General features: G+C 34.3%; 1 protein-coding gene across 3 annotated transcripts in view; it reads left to right on the plus strand.

The window, feature by feature from the left end:
* Positions 1 to 17,821, plus strand: part of LOC123720833 (C-terminal-binding protein) — a 51,135-nt gene that overhangs the window by 31,989 nt on the left and 1,325 nt on the right. For 2 of the 3 annotated variants that reach the window (XM_045677615.1, XM_045677614.1), the window contains 10 exons: positions 6,935 to 7,112; positions 9,584 to 9,649; positions 10,530 to 10,655; positions 13,104 to 13,363; positions 14,040 to 14,171; positions 14,648 to 14,847; positions 15,703 to 15,802; positions 15,990 to 16,120; positions 17,008 to 17,163; positions 17,371 to 17,598. In XM_045677615.1, the coding sequence (XP_045533571.1) occupies positions 10,573 to 10,655; positions 13,104 to 13,363; positions 14,040 to 14,171; positions 14,648 to 14,847; positions 15,703 to 15,802; positions 15,990 to 16,120; positions 17,008 to 17,163; positions 17,371 to 17,598 (1,290 nt within the window). In that variant the 5' untranslated portion in view covers positions 6,935 to 7,112; positions 9,584 to 9,649; positions 10,530 to 10,572. The remainder of the gene's footprint in view (positions 1 to 6,934; positions 7,113 to 9,583; positions 9,650 to 10,529; positions 10,656 to 13,103; positions 13,364 to 14,039; positions 14,172 to 14,647; positions 14,848 to 15,702; positions 15,803 to 15,989; positions 16,121 to 17,007; positions 17,164 to 17,370; positions 17,599 to 17,821) is intronic. The other variant, XM_045677616.1, reaches the window with a different exon arrangement.

A 17,821-nucleotide genomic window follows, 5' to 3' on the forward strand; every position in this document is an offset into this window, starting at 1 on the left:
TTTGGCCCAGGGACTTCAGCGTGGGACTCTTATCCCTGATGGAGGTGAAGGTTCGAGACCAGAGTGTGCACCGATGGACTTCCTGTGCGCATCTAACACTCGTACGGTGAAGGAGAATAATGTGAGGAATTTCTTAAGATCCAGAAATTCACATCGTATGTCAGGCACATAAGGCTGATTACGAAAAAGATACACAAATCTGAGTCCCAGTCCTAAAAGGTTGTTGCGCTACTTGTTAACGTTTAAAGAGCGTGTTAAATTAATAAAACCAAACAAAATATTGTTTGAGTTTTCGCACTTGCTTGTATGTGATACTAGTTATGTTAAATAGATTGTACCATTTATATTCTGCGAAAAGTGTGCAACATTTTATTTGATGGCAGTTAGCTGATATAATAAAGAATCTAAAATTAAAGAATAAACTAATTTTTATTTTAATAAATATAAATTTAGATGTTTTCAAAAAAATTATATAAAAATATATTAACCTCTTTAAATTCACGGGTTATTGCTATAAGGGAGTGCCTTTATAAGGTTTACGTTGGAAAATCGGTCCATTATTATTAAGTTGAAATAGGTTAGTACTGGGTCACAAAGTGTCACACCCTAGTCTCTTTTGAGATATAGAGCTGAAACGACACTTTAATAATATTTTTTCTATCGATTGTACTAACAACGCGAGTTCTATTGACAACACTTATGGATATTTTGTTTCTCTATGTTGTTTGTTGGTTTATTGTTGTGACAGACGCTTTCTTTGTCCCTAAAGAACCGTCTAATTAACTCGAATTTGTTTATTCCTCGCGACTGTACAAATAAAATTAGTAGTCGTTCATACTTTTATTGTTGGATGATAATAATAGGCCAGAATTTACCAAATTAATTCGCAGAGAGCCGAAGGGGTTTTCACACCTCCGTTATTAAATAATAATTCATTTGAATTAAATGTACAATATAATTAATTTAAGTTATGACACTGACTATATCGTCTTCTATTTCGACTTAGGACTTATCAATATAATTTTGAACGATTTCGCAATCATCTCACTTTTAAAATATCTCTAACTATGTACTAAATCCTTAATTAAGCAATTTTTTTCACCTTCATCAATTTTCTAAGTATCAAGGAAGGGATAATGGCAAACCATGAGTATTAAAGAGGCTTATCTTGTCAGACAAAAACAAACGTCCACAGGTCTAGCTTAAAAGCTAAAAGTACACCCACACAACATAGCCTGGTCGGAGCCGAAGCCGAACTGATATTTTTTTGGTTGAATAAATTTTAGTAGTGTAATCTTGGTAGTGACATAATACAGTGCGTACATTCATTTATTAGCAACACTCGCATTGCGAATAACAGGATCATTGCTATTATACAAAGTTATTCGGTTTTGCAGAATGTTTGAGACTAGCGGATACTAGACGCATTGGAAAACATAGTATATTTTGATGTCACTGCAAACACTTTGCAATTACAAAAGCGTTTACGGTATTTTAACAACCGTTAAAAATTAATTATCAACACTATTTTTGCTTATTAACACTCGCCTAACGGGTCAACTGTAATATTGTTCATAATAAGTAGTAGAAGGATGAGCGGGGTAGGTGGAAAGTTTGTAACCAACTCGACAACTTTGTCTGACAAACTTTGCGGGGAGTTATCCTTCAAAAACAACTTTACCCCTGCTCGCAAATATTATGATGTCGAGTTTTTACTAGTTGCTTATTCGTTAGTATAATTAGTGAGTTTTACGATATCTAACTTTATTGACTTCACATTTTTAATGGTATGGTATCACATAAATAGACTAGTGCTGACTTGATATCAAGTAAAACTTTCATGAGCACTCACTTTAATCAATGATACAAAATGATGTCTGAACAATCTACATATAGATACCACAATTGTATTTATTACAATTATTTTGTATACGATGTCGGAGATAGACGTAATTTGCTCGTAAAGTTTTTATATTTTTACTCTACGTTGTCGTAAACAAATTGCTTCCGATACAGCGTTCACAAACAGGAATATTTCTTACATAAAACAAAATTATCCCATTTATTAAATGGAAACTCGCAACTTCAATTTAACAATTTGAACACGATAAATGTGTTAAATCAATCATTTCGCATTGATTCTATTAATTGAAACAGATATGAATTCTTTACGCTTGTAACTTTTATACCTTTGCAGTATTTAATTTTTACTTGATGTGAATACATGGTTACTCCCCGAAATCTAACTTCGATCAAACACGTCTATTATACTGAACTCCTGTCATTCGTGTAATGACGTGTTAGGTTTAACAAATAAAAATACAAATTGCTAAATATTCTACCCTATCCATTTAGAGAGGTTTCTATTTGAAGTAATGTTTCAAATAGATGTATTTTTCCTCTTTTATTATAAGGTTTCGGCTTCAATAAGAACTTCTGTAGTAAGTCTATAAATTACACCAAGATGCATATTTATACTGTAGTTTTGAGTCCACTCCTATTTTGATTAACTTTAGTTATTTGGTTTTCTAATCTGATACTACATTAGTAAATAAAATTAGATAAGTATCTTTGATTTTGTAAATCGACCATTGAATAGTGTACAAAATACTTTTTTATAATAAAGAACAATCCAGGACTTTTCTCTTATCATCTATCATCATCAACTATATGAATGTAATCAAATGTGATACGTCACAACTATCCGTTTCTCTAGAAAGCAACAAAGCCGACATCGATCTTGTACATGATAAATATCTCTCCATTACTGATAAGAATAACATTATATTTATGTTGGTGTGTTTCATGTTTGCCGTCAACAATTATATATCCTATACATTATGAGTTAAATAATGTTATATCGATTTTTGTAAAGCCAAAGCCAAAGCTATGTGTATATAAAGTAGCATATGACATGGCTTCATTCTTCTTATTATCACTTTATTGTTATCGTTTATTTTTTGTGTGAATAAACTTTATGGAACTTAATGATTGTGGGATTATCAGCTGTGTGAAAAACCTCTGGCTAACCATAAAACTTCAAAGAAATAGATTGAAAATATCTTAGTATAATCGTAGTCAAAGCGTGATTTTTGATTACTTTTTGTATTACTGAGTATGATGGCCGAAAATGGAGATTTTCAATTAACATGAAAACTCAATTAACGCCTTACGAAAACTTGGAGGGCTGAAGAAACTCAGAAATGTACCTGCGCACGTATGCCGCTAAACAAATCTCTTAGGAAAAACTTCAGCCAAAGTTAGATGCCAACAAAGTTGGAAACTAGCAAGTTGAAAATCCTCGGTGTGAATAAACTTGGAAAAATACATGCGTCTTCATAAACAAGTTTTTCGACACGTAGTAAGCGTTTGTTGATCGTATACATCAATGTAAAGACATTATCTTGCGGATCTTCTGTACATACAAAATTGATAAATTTAGTTTTTTAATTACGGATTTTGAGTCTTGACGCAATAACAGCGAAGTGTATCACCGATATATGTATATGTAACCGTACTTCTTTGTAAATTAAATAAGTTTGAACGTATACGAGAATATTATCGTATAAGGTGTCAGTTTTGCGTATTAAGTCTTGTAGGTCAATTAAAAATAATCTCGTTACTGAATCTGCACAGTTATGTGCTAGCATTGTATTTATTAGACATAATTTATATTTACGCTAGGTCTAATGCATCTAATGTCGCTCCCGCTTATGTCGACTTTATTTTTAGGTGAACAAGAAAGTGAATTTGTAGTTGTTTTAGGAGCGTGACTTTTGGTATATTCTCCTTCATGTGCTGTGTGATTAAGGTTTGCGTCATCAATAATTTTGCAAGATATTTGAACTCGAAAACTTGCGCTCGTAACAGACAGAAGGCAGCGGCGGTGACGCGAAAGTTTGTTGCAAAAGATTTAATGGAAGTTAGTCTGTCTTTGTCAAAGTTTCGTTTCTCTGCGCCGCAACGCTACCTTTCATAACTCCCAACTCGCCAACTTACAGGGATGGGGCCAAACCTACTATTGTTTGTTATTACTTTTCAACTATGTCATGCTTATGAAAAAGTTTATCCGTTATTGTGAACACGGGTAAAGGAAATTAAATATACTGTAAGTTTAGCATAAAAAGAAACCTTTTATATTTTAACACTCAAACTTCTATAGTATAAACCAAAGGAATATTAATTATGCGGTTTGAGACTTGTGGAAACGTTTCAAAATGAAAATATAAACGGAATAAAAATTAAATTACACACAAGAGTCGGAGACGCACAAAAATATGTCAAGTGCTGCCCCTATCGATGTAGCAATTTAAATCTATGTGAATGGCATCAAATTAACATACGGCGGGAGAGCAGCCCTATTCGGTGCACGAAAGGGAAGTTTTATTGCTTGTGAATTCCATTATAACTTCGTCGAACCCCTCCTCCCTTCGTCTCTTACTCCTCTTCGAAGTTCTTATACGAGGATTGTCTAATTTGTTCGAGTTATGCATTACTCAGTTATATTAGAAAATATATCAAAAACCGGGCGCTTAGAAAAAACTTTAGAATCAGTAACAAGCTGGAGCTTAATTAAAATAGCTGCTATTCATTTAATACTTCACCAATGGTAAGAATTAAATCCTAGAAAAATATTTGAGCACCGAATTATCAGGTTTGTCGCGTCTCGTTGTGGCCCAGTTACCGCGCGCGAAGACAATAGCTGACGTGGCATTGTGCCAGTTGCTGTATGAACGCAGGCTGCATAAGAAAATTTGATTTACACTATACCGCTATGCGAACATGACGGCTTCGAGTGGCTGTAACGTTGAAGTAATGGGAAAATATTTATATTTCTGAAAATGCTTAACGGATACCAGTAATATGAAATTGAAAGGCGTCCAGCATACATGCTTTTTTATTAGATTGTATCGATTCGATAAAAAATCAAATAGGTGTGGAAAAAAATGTTTATCTCGCTAAAACGTATCACACAAACGAGAGATTTTTGATATAGAAAACTAATATTTTGTCATTAAGCGCAATTACTATTATCGGCACTTATGTTTACCACGAGTCCACAGAAGCAGTAAGATTATAAACGTATAAACTGAAACACGTCAGCTAAAAGTGGATATTGGCTACCGAAGATGTCGAGTTGGGGTCGCGCAATCGATAGTACAACGACCTCCGTAACGAGTTGTGAGCGCCCTACTGCGATACTGATGGCCATTGAAAAAATGTACAGCCTCAATAGCCTTAACAGTGAACTGAATATTCAGACACGAAGATTTATAGCCAACAGCCAATAGCGAGGAGAAAAGAGATTTTATGTAATATAAGATTATATCTATTTTATAGTGATAGGTGATTCATTACAAATGGTCATGCATCTAACACAGCCATATAACGTAAAGTTACACACATACTTTATTGTAAGCTAACAGCTTCCTATATTAGGTATGGATGGTATATATAAGTAATATTTAGTGTTATTGAACTGGATTTAGTGTTAAACGAATCCTTCCAAATCTACAAACATTAACATATAAAATAGAATTATTGAAGTTATAGTTATATTTGGTTAAGGTCGTAATATAATTATCTTATGTTAAGTAATACATATTTTAATTAATTATGTAGCCATCGAAGCAATATAGAAAAATAATAATTATATTATTCTAAATAAAATCGGAATACGGCATTCCGATTTTATTTAGAATCCCTATTTAAAATATACTACATCCAATCTAGTTATTTGGCCCTTTAATTTGTTTTAGTGTTAGGCGGAACAATGTACATTAACGTATATAAAGGATCATAGAGTAACAACCGTGAGTTAATAGTACAAAACCACAGTAATCATAATAGACGCTAAAATATGGTAATAACGCAAATAGGAATTGTTTAAAGCGAATTATTAATTCCGCTTTCAATATTCATCGCTGATGGTTATCTAAAAGATATTATCTTAATAGAAATTGAATGTTTTATCGGAACTGCATTTATGCATTAGCCGGTCACGAGAGCCTTTGAAAAGAACCGTTTGCGGCGTTTATAGGGGTTAGAGTGCCTATAAATACGGATATCAACCAGGAAAAGAAGCGATGTAGGGTTTATGAAGCTTAGTAATATCCCAAGCAACGTTGTAGACAAGTATAAATTATTATTTTTTAAAAGGAATTCTACCCGATATAAGCTATTTCAAGTGTATTGAAAATATTTCGAAAATCACATAAAAATAGGGAACGTGTGTGTATACTGTTGTTGTAGAGGCAGAAATACAGCAACTCCTTCAGTACAATTAAAAACTTAATAACTTGTAAGCTTTCGCACAAATAAAACAAAAGATAACAAACTTGCGATTGTATTTAAAACAATTGCTAACAATCAAATATTGTTTTAAGCGTAATTAAGGCAACAATGTAAAATTGTTTTGTCCGTCTGAGTTCGTAACTTGTCTCGGATGCGATCAGCGGCCTCAATTAAAAGTTGCACGGGTACACCGCATACTTGGAGGGCTTTTTGTTACAACGAAACTATTGAAGGCTTCGGCGGCCGAATGCGGTTTTCTATGTTTATTTACGAGATGGACTTACGATGTAATTTTTTTTTTTTTGAATAAGTTTATATTATATATCCTTTATTATGTTGAACATAAATTATTATTAACTGTCTTGCTCTTTTACTTTAACAAATCATGATGTCATGTCATAATCATCTTTAGATTCAGACTATCAAAAACTGAAATCCTTAAAATGTACACTACGTTCATGGAGATACGTGTAAATTTGTGCTGCCTAACTATAACTAGGTCAAAGGTCGGCTAGTCGCGCTGGACCCTGCCACTGTGAATTAGAGCGAAATGTTTTTCTTAGGAAGTAGAATTCAGACTTCAAACTGTTGGAAGTTTCCCGTCTCGGTGTATTTTAATTTTGACTTTTCTTTGTTGCAGGTGTGAAGTGTTTAGTGGTAGTGACGATTATCGTGTCAGAGTGCTAGTGAAGTTAGCAGTGATAAGTGTAGTTCTCAACTAGTGTGTGTGCGTCCAGTGCGGCGCCTGTGCCGGTCAACTAGATGCCGGTGCGCCGATGGAGCGGTGATCTTGGACTGATTGCGCCTCGGCAAAACTGGTAAGTGTCATGCACGTAATAAATTATTTACTCATAAATTATGATTATCATCCTATTGGCGGTTCTAGACGCACAACAATTGTCTATATTGTTTTATATAATATCACCAGACTTTCGACCAGCTCGGCTGTAACGTCGATCGCAGTCTTGGATCATTTGTAAATTGGACTACTCGTAGATACTTTTCAAGACCTTAGAAAATTCCAATGTGGCCATATAGTAATAGATAAATAATTGCGATACATAATAAACTTTGTTGTAATTTGTTGTATTAGCAGTTACAAATACGGAATTTAAACTTTTCTTGTCTGCCTTGTTATCCACATTGTAACTATGAGCGTCGTGACTTTGTGGGAACGTATTGAAAGATAGGGGATCTTTCAATAATAGCCGCGGACAAGTTGTAAGCAACTAAGAACTTGTTACCGTATTTTCATCATACGGGTTGTGAGTCACGACGAGTAGACTCGTTGGCCTCCTAACCCGTTAGAATGTGAAGCTTATCTTGTTCGGCAGGTATCTTGTTAGCCAGCTGTCGTCTCTCTCTTAAGGCCAATCTTCAGTTCTTATAACGACTCTTATCTAGTCGCGAAATAACTTTAAATGTCTGTGTAAAATATAACATAAAAAAGACGATTGAATTATCTAGGTATTTGCCATTAAGTTGTAGTCAAAATCAGTCAAAATCAATAATACTGCATTCTTAACTACAAAAGTTAAAATACCATTCCTAATAATGAAAAAACAAACTGTATACAAATAACAACAAAAAATTATTACTATCTGATGCCATATTATATTACAATGTCATGTTACACTCGTATGATACATGGTGGAATTGATTGCGCTGAGGCGAACATATAACAATATTACAAATGGAATTTGGCGAATCGTCTATCAAGCGAGACTTGAACGCTAATAGGGAAAAAGGCACACGAAAGAGAAATATTTATTCAATTTCGCATCGTTTTATTTACGTCACGAAAGGCCTTTGAAATTGAACGGTGAAAGAGCAAATCCGATGTAGCCACGCTGAAAAGCATTTTTTTGTCAGTGTGCAACTTTCGTCTGGCCAATTAGACACGCTTTTTAATTCTTTAGAACTCAGTAGTTAGTAGACGCAAAACGTAGTAGTTTTATTCTAGCTCTAGTAGAGTTAGATGTAATTAGCATTAAATAATATCACCGGTATAAATATAATCAGTATTTATAATATATATATATATATATATAGTTCTGTTCTTGACACGAGTCTGTTTTTTTTATTTTATGTATTACGTGGCTGTTTTCTTCAGTAAATTAGGATATACGCTTCGGGGTTAAATTAATCATTTATCAACAATATGTGTGTATTCGTATTAGTGGTTCAATTAACTCGCGGATAAACAGCCGGGAGGAATCTAGATGAAACAAGAATGTGTGAATTTCTGTATTGCCAGGCACTTGGTATTTTATTAATACGGGCATGAAGTACCTTACCCGGTACATTTACTCTCGTATTAAAATTGTACACCGTCCCATAATTTATTACCTCATTCATGATTTATACATGAATTTACCGCTTAGCAACGCAAGCGGCGCGATATACCAATACGACATTTCCTTGTAATAACAACGGTATTATAATGTTTTATTATAACGTCCTGTTTGTTTAAAGATTGTTATTTTCAATCTTTAATGTCTAACAGCAGTCTATGATCTATTCAGAATTTATTCGGTTTGTGTTAAGTTTTTCTACGAAATGGGAGTAACTTACTCCCATTTCGTAGAAAAACTTTGAATATCATAGCAATATTTTTAATCCTACAGCTAACAAAAATTATATATAACAAACAAACAATTACACTAAAAATATAGCCAGACATGGAATGCATAAAATACAAACGTTTCAAAAACAAAAGAGAACAAACAATAAAATATATTCAATACATTTAACCAAGTGATACCTAATTTGACTGTTTTGTATGGTGTAAAAGTGAGTGTACGTTAAGATGTCTGTGTATGAGGGGTATACTCATGATGCAGGTGATTTTGCGCTATGGATATTCTTAAAAATCCTTCCGCGATAGCTTAAATATTGGTCGTTGTATGCACGTGACTACGCGATACAAATCAAATATAGATTCTGATATTTAATTAATCGAACAAATACTTATAAATATATTTTAGTAACGTTTTTACTCGTATTATTCAATTTTACAAATAGTTCTCAGCATTTAAAGCAGTTAAACACGTAGAAATACTTTAACTATAATCCAAGTAAACGCTTGACTTTATTATGCAAACTATTTTTTGTACATTTTCAAAGGACAAAAGGTTAGGGTAGTTGAGGTGTAATTTTAGACGCTTCTTGAGGCTCCTTGGGGCTCAAAAAATCTGTCTGTTGAGAGTTTACTCATTTTACCCGTTTCATGTAATACGTTATTAAATAATTGTATTTACCTTCATGGTTATTTTTAATAATTTTGCAGGTAAAATGAACGCGTCGAGATTAACACGACCGGCTTCAAAACATCAACCCTAATGACATTGATATTGTAAGTAATTTTATATTTCCTCATAATATTTATTATCTATGAAGGAGTACAACCTTATTATCAACTAGCTTTGAGTTAAAGAAACACTAAATTCAGTCTAGAACATAATATTTGGTATTCTTAATTCGTGTCTACTTATAGTTAGGTAAATGCTCGCGGAGGCAACGTATAGTTTTTAATTTTTGTTGTGCATAAGTAGTACGTAAATATATGATGTTACACATATTTTTAAGTTTTGTATAGTCGCATTAAAACGCCAGGTTATGGAACCTTTTCTAATAGCGCTTATACAAAAATCCAGAAATATTTAAAATTAAAATTAAACCCTAAACATTTGTAGTTGTGATAAAATTCTGTGGCTAACTACGAAAATCACCTTTCTAAAAAGTCTAATGTACAGCCTACAAAACAAGCCGTTTATCCCATTTTAGTAACTCTAAAAAGTAGTATAATCAATGATTGTTATCACCAGTAGCCGCACTCGTTGGCCTCGTTCCAGCGTTTGTTATGGCCAGACAACGTGGCGTGCGCTTGCCGTATCTAATGAGATTTAACTTGATTCTATTCAGAATACCCCTATAACATTGAACTTAGTGAACTGCGGCGGGAAAAGAAAAGCGTATACATATTGATGTTAAGTTTTATTGCGCTTGTGGCGTCTTAGAGTTGACTTCAGAATAAACATGTCATTGTTTAAACGATTTTGGCTATTTACAGTTAATTATATTAATTAATTCGTTATATTAATATATAATTCCCTATTTAACATAAATAAAGTACATTCATGTCGTTTATTACCTTTCTGTATCTCAATCAAATACTATTAAAATTTTAATTTTCCCCTAAATTCCGGAATTACCGTTTTTTATCGCAATTCCAGGTGACGCGCTGCGAAGCAGTAAAAAGCGGCTCTGCCGCTTTAAATGGACAAACGCAAGATGCTGCCAAAGAGACCTCGCATGGATAGCATTCGGGGACCCATCGCAAATGGACCCCTACAATCGAGGTAAGTTTTATGTATAGTAACTATTATCTATTAATAAGTCAAAGTCGTTAGATATGGCGATTCATTTTCGTTAAACATCTATTTGATTAGTTTAAAAAGTTTATCAAGAAATGTTAATAAGATAATCAGAAAACGTACATAATTAAGCTAAAATTAAATATGTAGTCGGTTAACTTTCTTAGGTAAAATGTCTCTTTGCCCAGGCCAAATAAAAATAAGTTGTAAAATTATGTTAACATAAACATAGTTGAGTTTATAACGTTACTAATGTGATTTTCCTACCGCACTCATGCTTTTATTATTTATGAATTACTGCTATAATATATTCAGACATATAGCAAATATTTAAAGCAATACAGTAGAGGTATAGGTAAAAAATAGTTCTGTAACGATATCGTTTATGTACGTAACGATGCGAAGCTGATTTATGCGATGAATTAGACTAATAAGGAATATTTATACATTAGCATGAAATAATTTGCACGAGCGTTATAGGAGATCGCTTCTTGCAAATCCTATTGATATTTTTAGCTCTGAAGCTTACACCTTATGTATAATATTTTATTATGGAGGTTATTAATTTTCTCTCCTCTAGTAACAACTCTATAATCAACTTTGACTTGACGGATAAAGTATTGCCACAAAAACATCCCGATCGCAAACTTCGAGGCAATATAGTTATGTCACGTCCATCTATATAACTAATTCTTTCCTCGTGGTAATCCTATTTGCTTTTCATCAAAACTTGCCGAAAAGGTTTTCCATTGTTTTACGCCAAATCTGCTTTCGGCTACCCTAAGAAAGTTCGAAATTTTGCCAAAAGTCTACCCACTATGAAACTTTCTAACGTAATAATTCAAGTACCAAAGTTTCAATTATTCGGGGTGGCGCGTTTAAATTAATACAGGGCAAGTGAAGGGCGAACGGTCAAAGCCGATCGATTGACTTTAAATCTACAACTGTTAGATATTAGAACAACTTGTAAGCCGGATGTAACGAGATCAGTTACTATGCTATACTATACCTGGTATGTTTTAGACCTTTGTGGTATTTTAATTAGTATTAAAAACTATATTTTTTAATAAGCCGAAGTATTCAAGGATCTTTTTGTAGTAGATTTTTAAAATATAAAAATTATGTTTTATTAAAGGTGTATTTAAATATAATAACGTACATTATATATATATGTACGTTATACAGAACAAGTTCTAATTCCAAAAGCGTATAAAGTTCAATTCATACTTGTATTGTCTTGGGTTGTTTTATCGGCTTTGTCCGTTCGCATGGCCGGACGCGCTACAGTAACTTGACTACGCTCTTAATCCGGCTTACTAGACCGACCGTTTTAGTTTACATAATAATCGTGTGCATTTTTACCATTTAGGAATTGGTTGGTACATAAAATTTTATAAGTGTTAAATTTATTGGGAATATTTTCAGATTCACACGTTTAGTGTTATTACCTACCAAAGTGTTAGTTCATTATCTTTTCAATGTATTTCATTTTAAAAAACTACTTAGGTATCAAAACAAAACTTCAATAACATGTCTTTAAATAGGCTCTCTAGAATCTAACTCAGTTTAAAGTATATAATGCGGAGAAAGCCCTAATCCTGTTTTCAAACCAAGTTGAAATCTCACGCAACATTACGTCCCTAAAGGATCCTCGACTATCAGTTGTATGTATGACTATCTCTTCTATCATTAATTACTGCTTCGTAACGTTATGGACCGTATAGGGTTCTCCGTCCACCGCTTCGGTCGATAGCAATTTGTGCCGCGCACTTCCTTCCACTTAATTAATTTGCAATGTAAATGATAGTGAAGATCTTGTTCAAATGTATTGATGCGTCATACGCTTACGACGTGCAAGTATAGAAGTATCATTGTGCGTGACTATTTGATTATGTATGTTATCATTATGTGGCAATGTATATGTTTTTATTTAAGACCAACGCAGAAAAAGATAAAAACTGAAAGTATCGAAACCTTATGTTTGAAGACATACGTTACAATTTGCTTTTTTTTGTAGATGAGCGATCAGGTTACGGAATCTGCTGGTCTATAGAATAAATATACTATAGGAAATAGACTTAGTATCAAGTATTATTAATAATATATCGCTCCACTGCGAACTTAACATGAAAATGTATTAAAAGATTTACACTTTAAATATATATTGTCAAAATCTTTTATAAAGACATCGAAGGGACTACTTATATAGTCGTCAAAGCCGATAATTCTAACAGCCGATGACGTTGTTATTAAGTACCTAATACAATAGAATATACTAGAAAGCCAGGGCCTTCGATTTTGGTCAATATAACCGGTATATGTTGGTCTAAACGATGTCGTTGTATATGGGTTTGACTGTATTAACGAAAGTTTTAGAATTAATTTAGTATATCCTCAATAGTACTTTATTAACTTAGCTTTGTCTCTTTCCAGGCCCCTAGTGGCACTATTGGACGGTCGCGACTGCACCGTCGAAATGCCAATACTGAAAGATGTCGCAACGGTTGCGTTCTGCGACGCTCAAAGCACCTCGGAAATACATGAGAAAGTATTAAACGAGGCGGTGGGAGCCCTAATGTGGCACACCATTATACTAACTAAGGAGGACCTCGAAAAGTTTAAGGCGCTCAGAATCATTGTGCGCATCGGCTCCGGTGTTGATAATATAGATGTCAAAGCGGCCGGCGAGTTAGGTGAGTGCTTTGTAAATATTCCAATAACGGTATAAGTTTAGGTAGCGTAATTTTTCTAACAATGATTTTACCTCGAAATCGACATGAATATATTAAATACGCATTATTATAATATAACTTTACTAAAATATACATTGCAAAATATATAGTTACCCATTTATCATTTTAAAAATGTTTCCTGCATAATTTTTCCGTCACTATTTCAAGGAAAAAACATAATTCGTTTTTTTTTAATCAAGTGACTCTCCAAGGTATGATTAAATCATAACAAGTAGCTAATAGAGCTATTATATTTGCGTAAAGCCGCAAAAACTTTCCTCATTCGATTAAATCTACACGTGTCGATTCTGTGACGAGTTATTAAGTAATTTGACGTTTATATTTTTTTATAAGTATAACCTTTATTTAATAGTCCGTTATCTGATACATGATTATATAAGTTATGTCTCAAGTTTTATACATACCATTTCTTTTACTTTATTTGTAAAAAAAATGTTATATATCTGAGGTCAAATACTGAACGTAGGTATAAGCTGAAGAGGTACCATAACAATTTCTTAGAAAACTGTCCCTATCTGTTAAACTTATTTTTTTATAATATATATTGTAAAATTCAAATAAAATAATGCAATGATTTATGATGATAATCTTACATGTTTGGCGATATTGCTTCCAGGTATAGCAGTATGTAACGTGCCGGGTTACGGCGTGGAAGAAGTTGCAGACACGACACTTTGTCTCATACTTAACCTCTACCGACGGACTTACTGGCTCGCTAATATGGTCAGGGATGGCAAGAAATTCACAGGTATGAAAATATGTTGACATAGCATATTATGTTGATTTCATGTTTCATGAAATTAGCATCACTATAATGTTTTATACAAATATAATGACAAATGTATGGATAGTCACTTTATTCCTTTTATCTTTGAAGTACCATAAATCTCCAATAGGACCAACACATTTCTGAGCCTGTGAATGGATGACTTTAAAAGCTAGTGGTTCTCACAATCTGCCTAATATAAAAAAAATTGCCTGTGTAAAAAAATCTACTAGCAAGGCTTTTGCAAACGAGATATAAAGTGTCCTGCAATATAAAAAAAACTATATGACCGGGTCACTCTCTCCCTCAGGGACAGTGAAGATATGTATTGTATGTTTATAAGCAATGTAGTTATAAAACTCCTATTCTTACTCTACCATCCGCTACATTGAAGTGTAAATATCTGACCACAGAGCTGGATAGGCATCAGGTATATTTATAACATTTATTTATTTCAGGACCAGAACAAGTCCGCGAAGCGGCATCAGGTTGCGCGCGTATCCGCGGCGATACATTAGGAATTGTAGGCCTCGGCCGCATTGGTTCAGCGGTGGCTCTTCGCGCTAAAGCGTTCGGCTTCACCGTCATTTTCTACGACCCTTATCTGCCCGACGGTATTGAAAAGTCGCTAGGACTTACGCGCGTCTATACCTTACAGGTAATCATTTCAATTTTATGTTAAATTTAGATAAATGTTAGATAATATATTTCAACTAAATTAATTAAAACGGTTTATTTAGATGGAAAAATTCAGTTCGAATCATCTTATTCAATTGTTTATTATATGTATACCGTGTCCACCGATGATATCGCGGTGTGATACTTCGATGCCGGAATACAATTTCAGCAAAGTTTTAACATCCTTGGACGTTCATATGTCGAGAGGCCCTGACGGTTTTTCCTCAATTTTGCTGTATACTTGTGCTCCACGCACATTTTCCGGTACCTGTACTCGCTTGGCACTGTCTTTGAAGTGTTGGAAGACAGCTGCAGTACATCAATACGATTCCTTAAAAAATGCTCTGATTCGTCAAATTATCGCCCAATAATAGCTATATACCTCTGTATTAAGTGACGTGACGAGTCTAAGAAGACACTAGTATGCGCGTTTACGATAAAAAAACATTCCTTTGTCGCTTTTCCTCGCCTCGGCCAGTACCGCCTGCAAATCTATAAAGCGCAGTACCACCGTCTTTTACTTAACTATATTCATGACGATTGTTCAGAGGAGTTGTTCGCATTAATACCTGCAGCTGGTTTTCATCATCCGGTCGTCGAGGCAGAATACGAAATTCCATCCGCATCATCTCGATGTCCTTCGTTCCACAACTTTATGTATTTAAGGCACTTTGCCGCGCCACCACCATTTTCTGGAAACTGTGCACTGAATTATTTCCGAACCACTTCTACGTAGGTACTGGCGTCAATAATAGTGTACAAAATTTAGGCACTAAGCACCTTATCTTCATTGTATATATATTAGCTAATTAACATCCATCGATGTCTTTTGCAGGACCTATTATTCCAGAGTGATTGTGTATCATTACATTGCAGCTTAAATGAACACAATCACCACCTCATCAACGAGTTTACTATTAAACAAATGCGTCCAGGTGTGTATCATATTATTTTATTACTGCTCCGAAACTATTAATTTGTAATCCTTTTAGATTCAAAATACAATACAATTGCCTGTCTTGTTTTTTCATATCTCCTTGATATATCGAGAATAACTTGTATACATAAATATTTTGTATGGTAAATCATTATAAGAGTTCGATATGATTATTTAATTTTCAGGCGCGTTCCTAGTGAACACAGCGCGGGGCGGGCTTGTAGACGACGAAGCGTTGGCGGCCGCGCTTAAGCAGGGACGTATCCGCGCAGCCGCACTTGACGTGCACGAGAATGAGCCCTTCAATGTCTTCCAGGTAAAAACATTATTTAAGATTTATGGATTTTCTAAATACCAATTATCCTAATTAAAATTTGATATCATGTCAAAGTGCTTCTAAACTAAGATATGAAAGTATATTTATCATACATAATCTTTAGGTATTAGGTAAATATGGTTGTAGTGTTACAAAAACTAATACAATAATAATAAATAATGGCCCTCTCAATATTCATCAAAACTTTCAGATATGAAATGGCTCATCTATACCTAATTCACGTTTGGGGACCCATATTCATAGATAGCTTAACTCAGTTTTTGAATATTCTGAGATATTTAAATGTCAAATGTGGCATTTGAGTCCATACAGTCTTTCACATATCATATTTTATACATAAAAAAACCTATGGTTAAACTTCAACAAATGCTTTTAATTGATCACAATCTTATACATCATGAATATTTTACAGTCTAACCTAATTTGAGTTCTTATAACAAACCTGGGCCTAATTCAAACAGCGAAACAAAACTACCAGCTACCTTAAATGTTTGTATAATTGAAAACACTTGGAAAACAATTATCCGCCCTTGCCATTTCATTTCATAATATGGCTGTTATATTTCATGAAATAATCTCTATTACGAAGGTCGTGCCTGTTTTAAAAAGCCCTAAGCGATACGTCGACTTGATGGCTCCACATCACTCTATCCTAAGTGTGTCTTAGTGCATTCGTGTATTGCATTAAATAATCTATTATTTCTAAATTCCTCCATCCATGACATGTTCAATGTTCATATGTCATTTGTCATAACAGTATATCTCAAACTTAAAAACATGTGAGGTCTTTAGAATTCTGTTTTTCAATTTGGTGATTTGTTTAAGCATTTGTCACATGTTATTTGACATACATAATTTGATTACAGGGTCCGCTTAAAGACGCGGTAAACTTATTGTGCACGCCACATGCGGCATTCTACTCGGATGCGTCGGCGCAAGAGCTACGAGAGATGGCAGCCTCGGAGATACGGCGAGCTATCGTTGGACGTATACCCGATTGCCTGCGCAATTGTGTCAATAAGGTATAATGTCATTTTAAAGTGTTAAGATATTGTCTGACATATTAAAACAAATAAATTAATATGTTTAATAAGATATCTAAAACCAAGAGTGTCTATAGTTTTTGATTGTTGAAGCCACGATAAGGCTTTTCCAGAAGTAGACATTTAGGTAGACTGATTTTCATATTTTTTATAATTTATACCTAAACACTGTATTTGTCATTACAGGACTACTTCCTGGCGGGCAGCGGCGGCGTGGGCGTAGGCGTACCCGTGGGTGTCGGCGTAGGGTCGGGCGGAGGCGGGACGGCTCCTACCCCGTACAGCGAAGGGATGAACGGCGGCTACTACGGAGGCACTCAGGCCGCGCACTCCACCACGGCAGTGCACGACCCGCCCGCGCTGCCGCCGCAACCCGCGCCGCAGCCCTCCAACCCGCAGCCTCCCATTACGCTGGTACGTACTAAAATATAATGTATAGAATGACTATATTAGGAGGGCAGGCTGTTGCTAGTATAGTTTACGGCTTTTTGTTGACAAAAATTCTAGAATAAATAAATAAGTCAGTGGCGACGCAACTCTGAGTTTTTAAAACAAGAAGAATTAACGTGAATCTTATAGAAATACTTTTATATTATAGTTATTTACAGTTTATTTGTTATGCGTATAAGAAAAATAT

This window comes from Pieris brassicae, chromosome 2, assembly GCF_905147105.1.
Source record: "Pieris brassicae chromosome 2, ilPieBrab1.1, whole genome shotgun sequence".
Classification (NCBI taxonomy): domain Eukaryota; kingdom Metazoa; phylum Arthropoda; class Insecta; order Lepidoptera; family Pieridae; genus Pieris; species Pieris brassicae.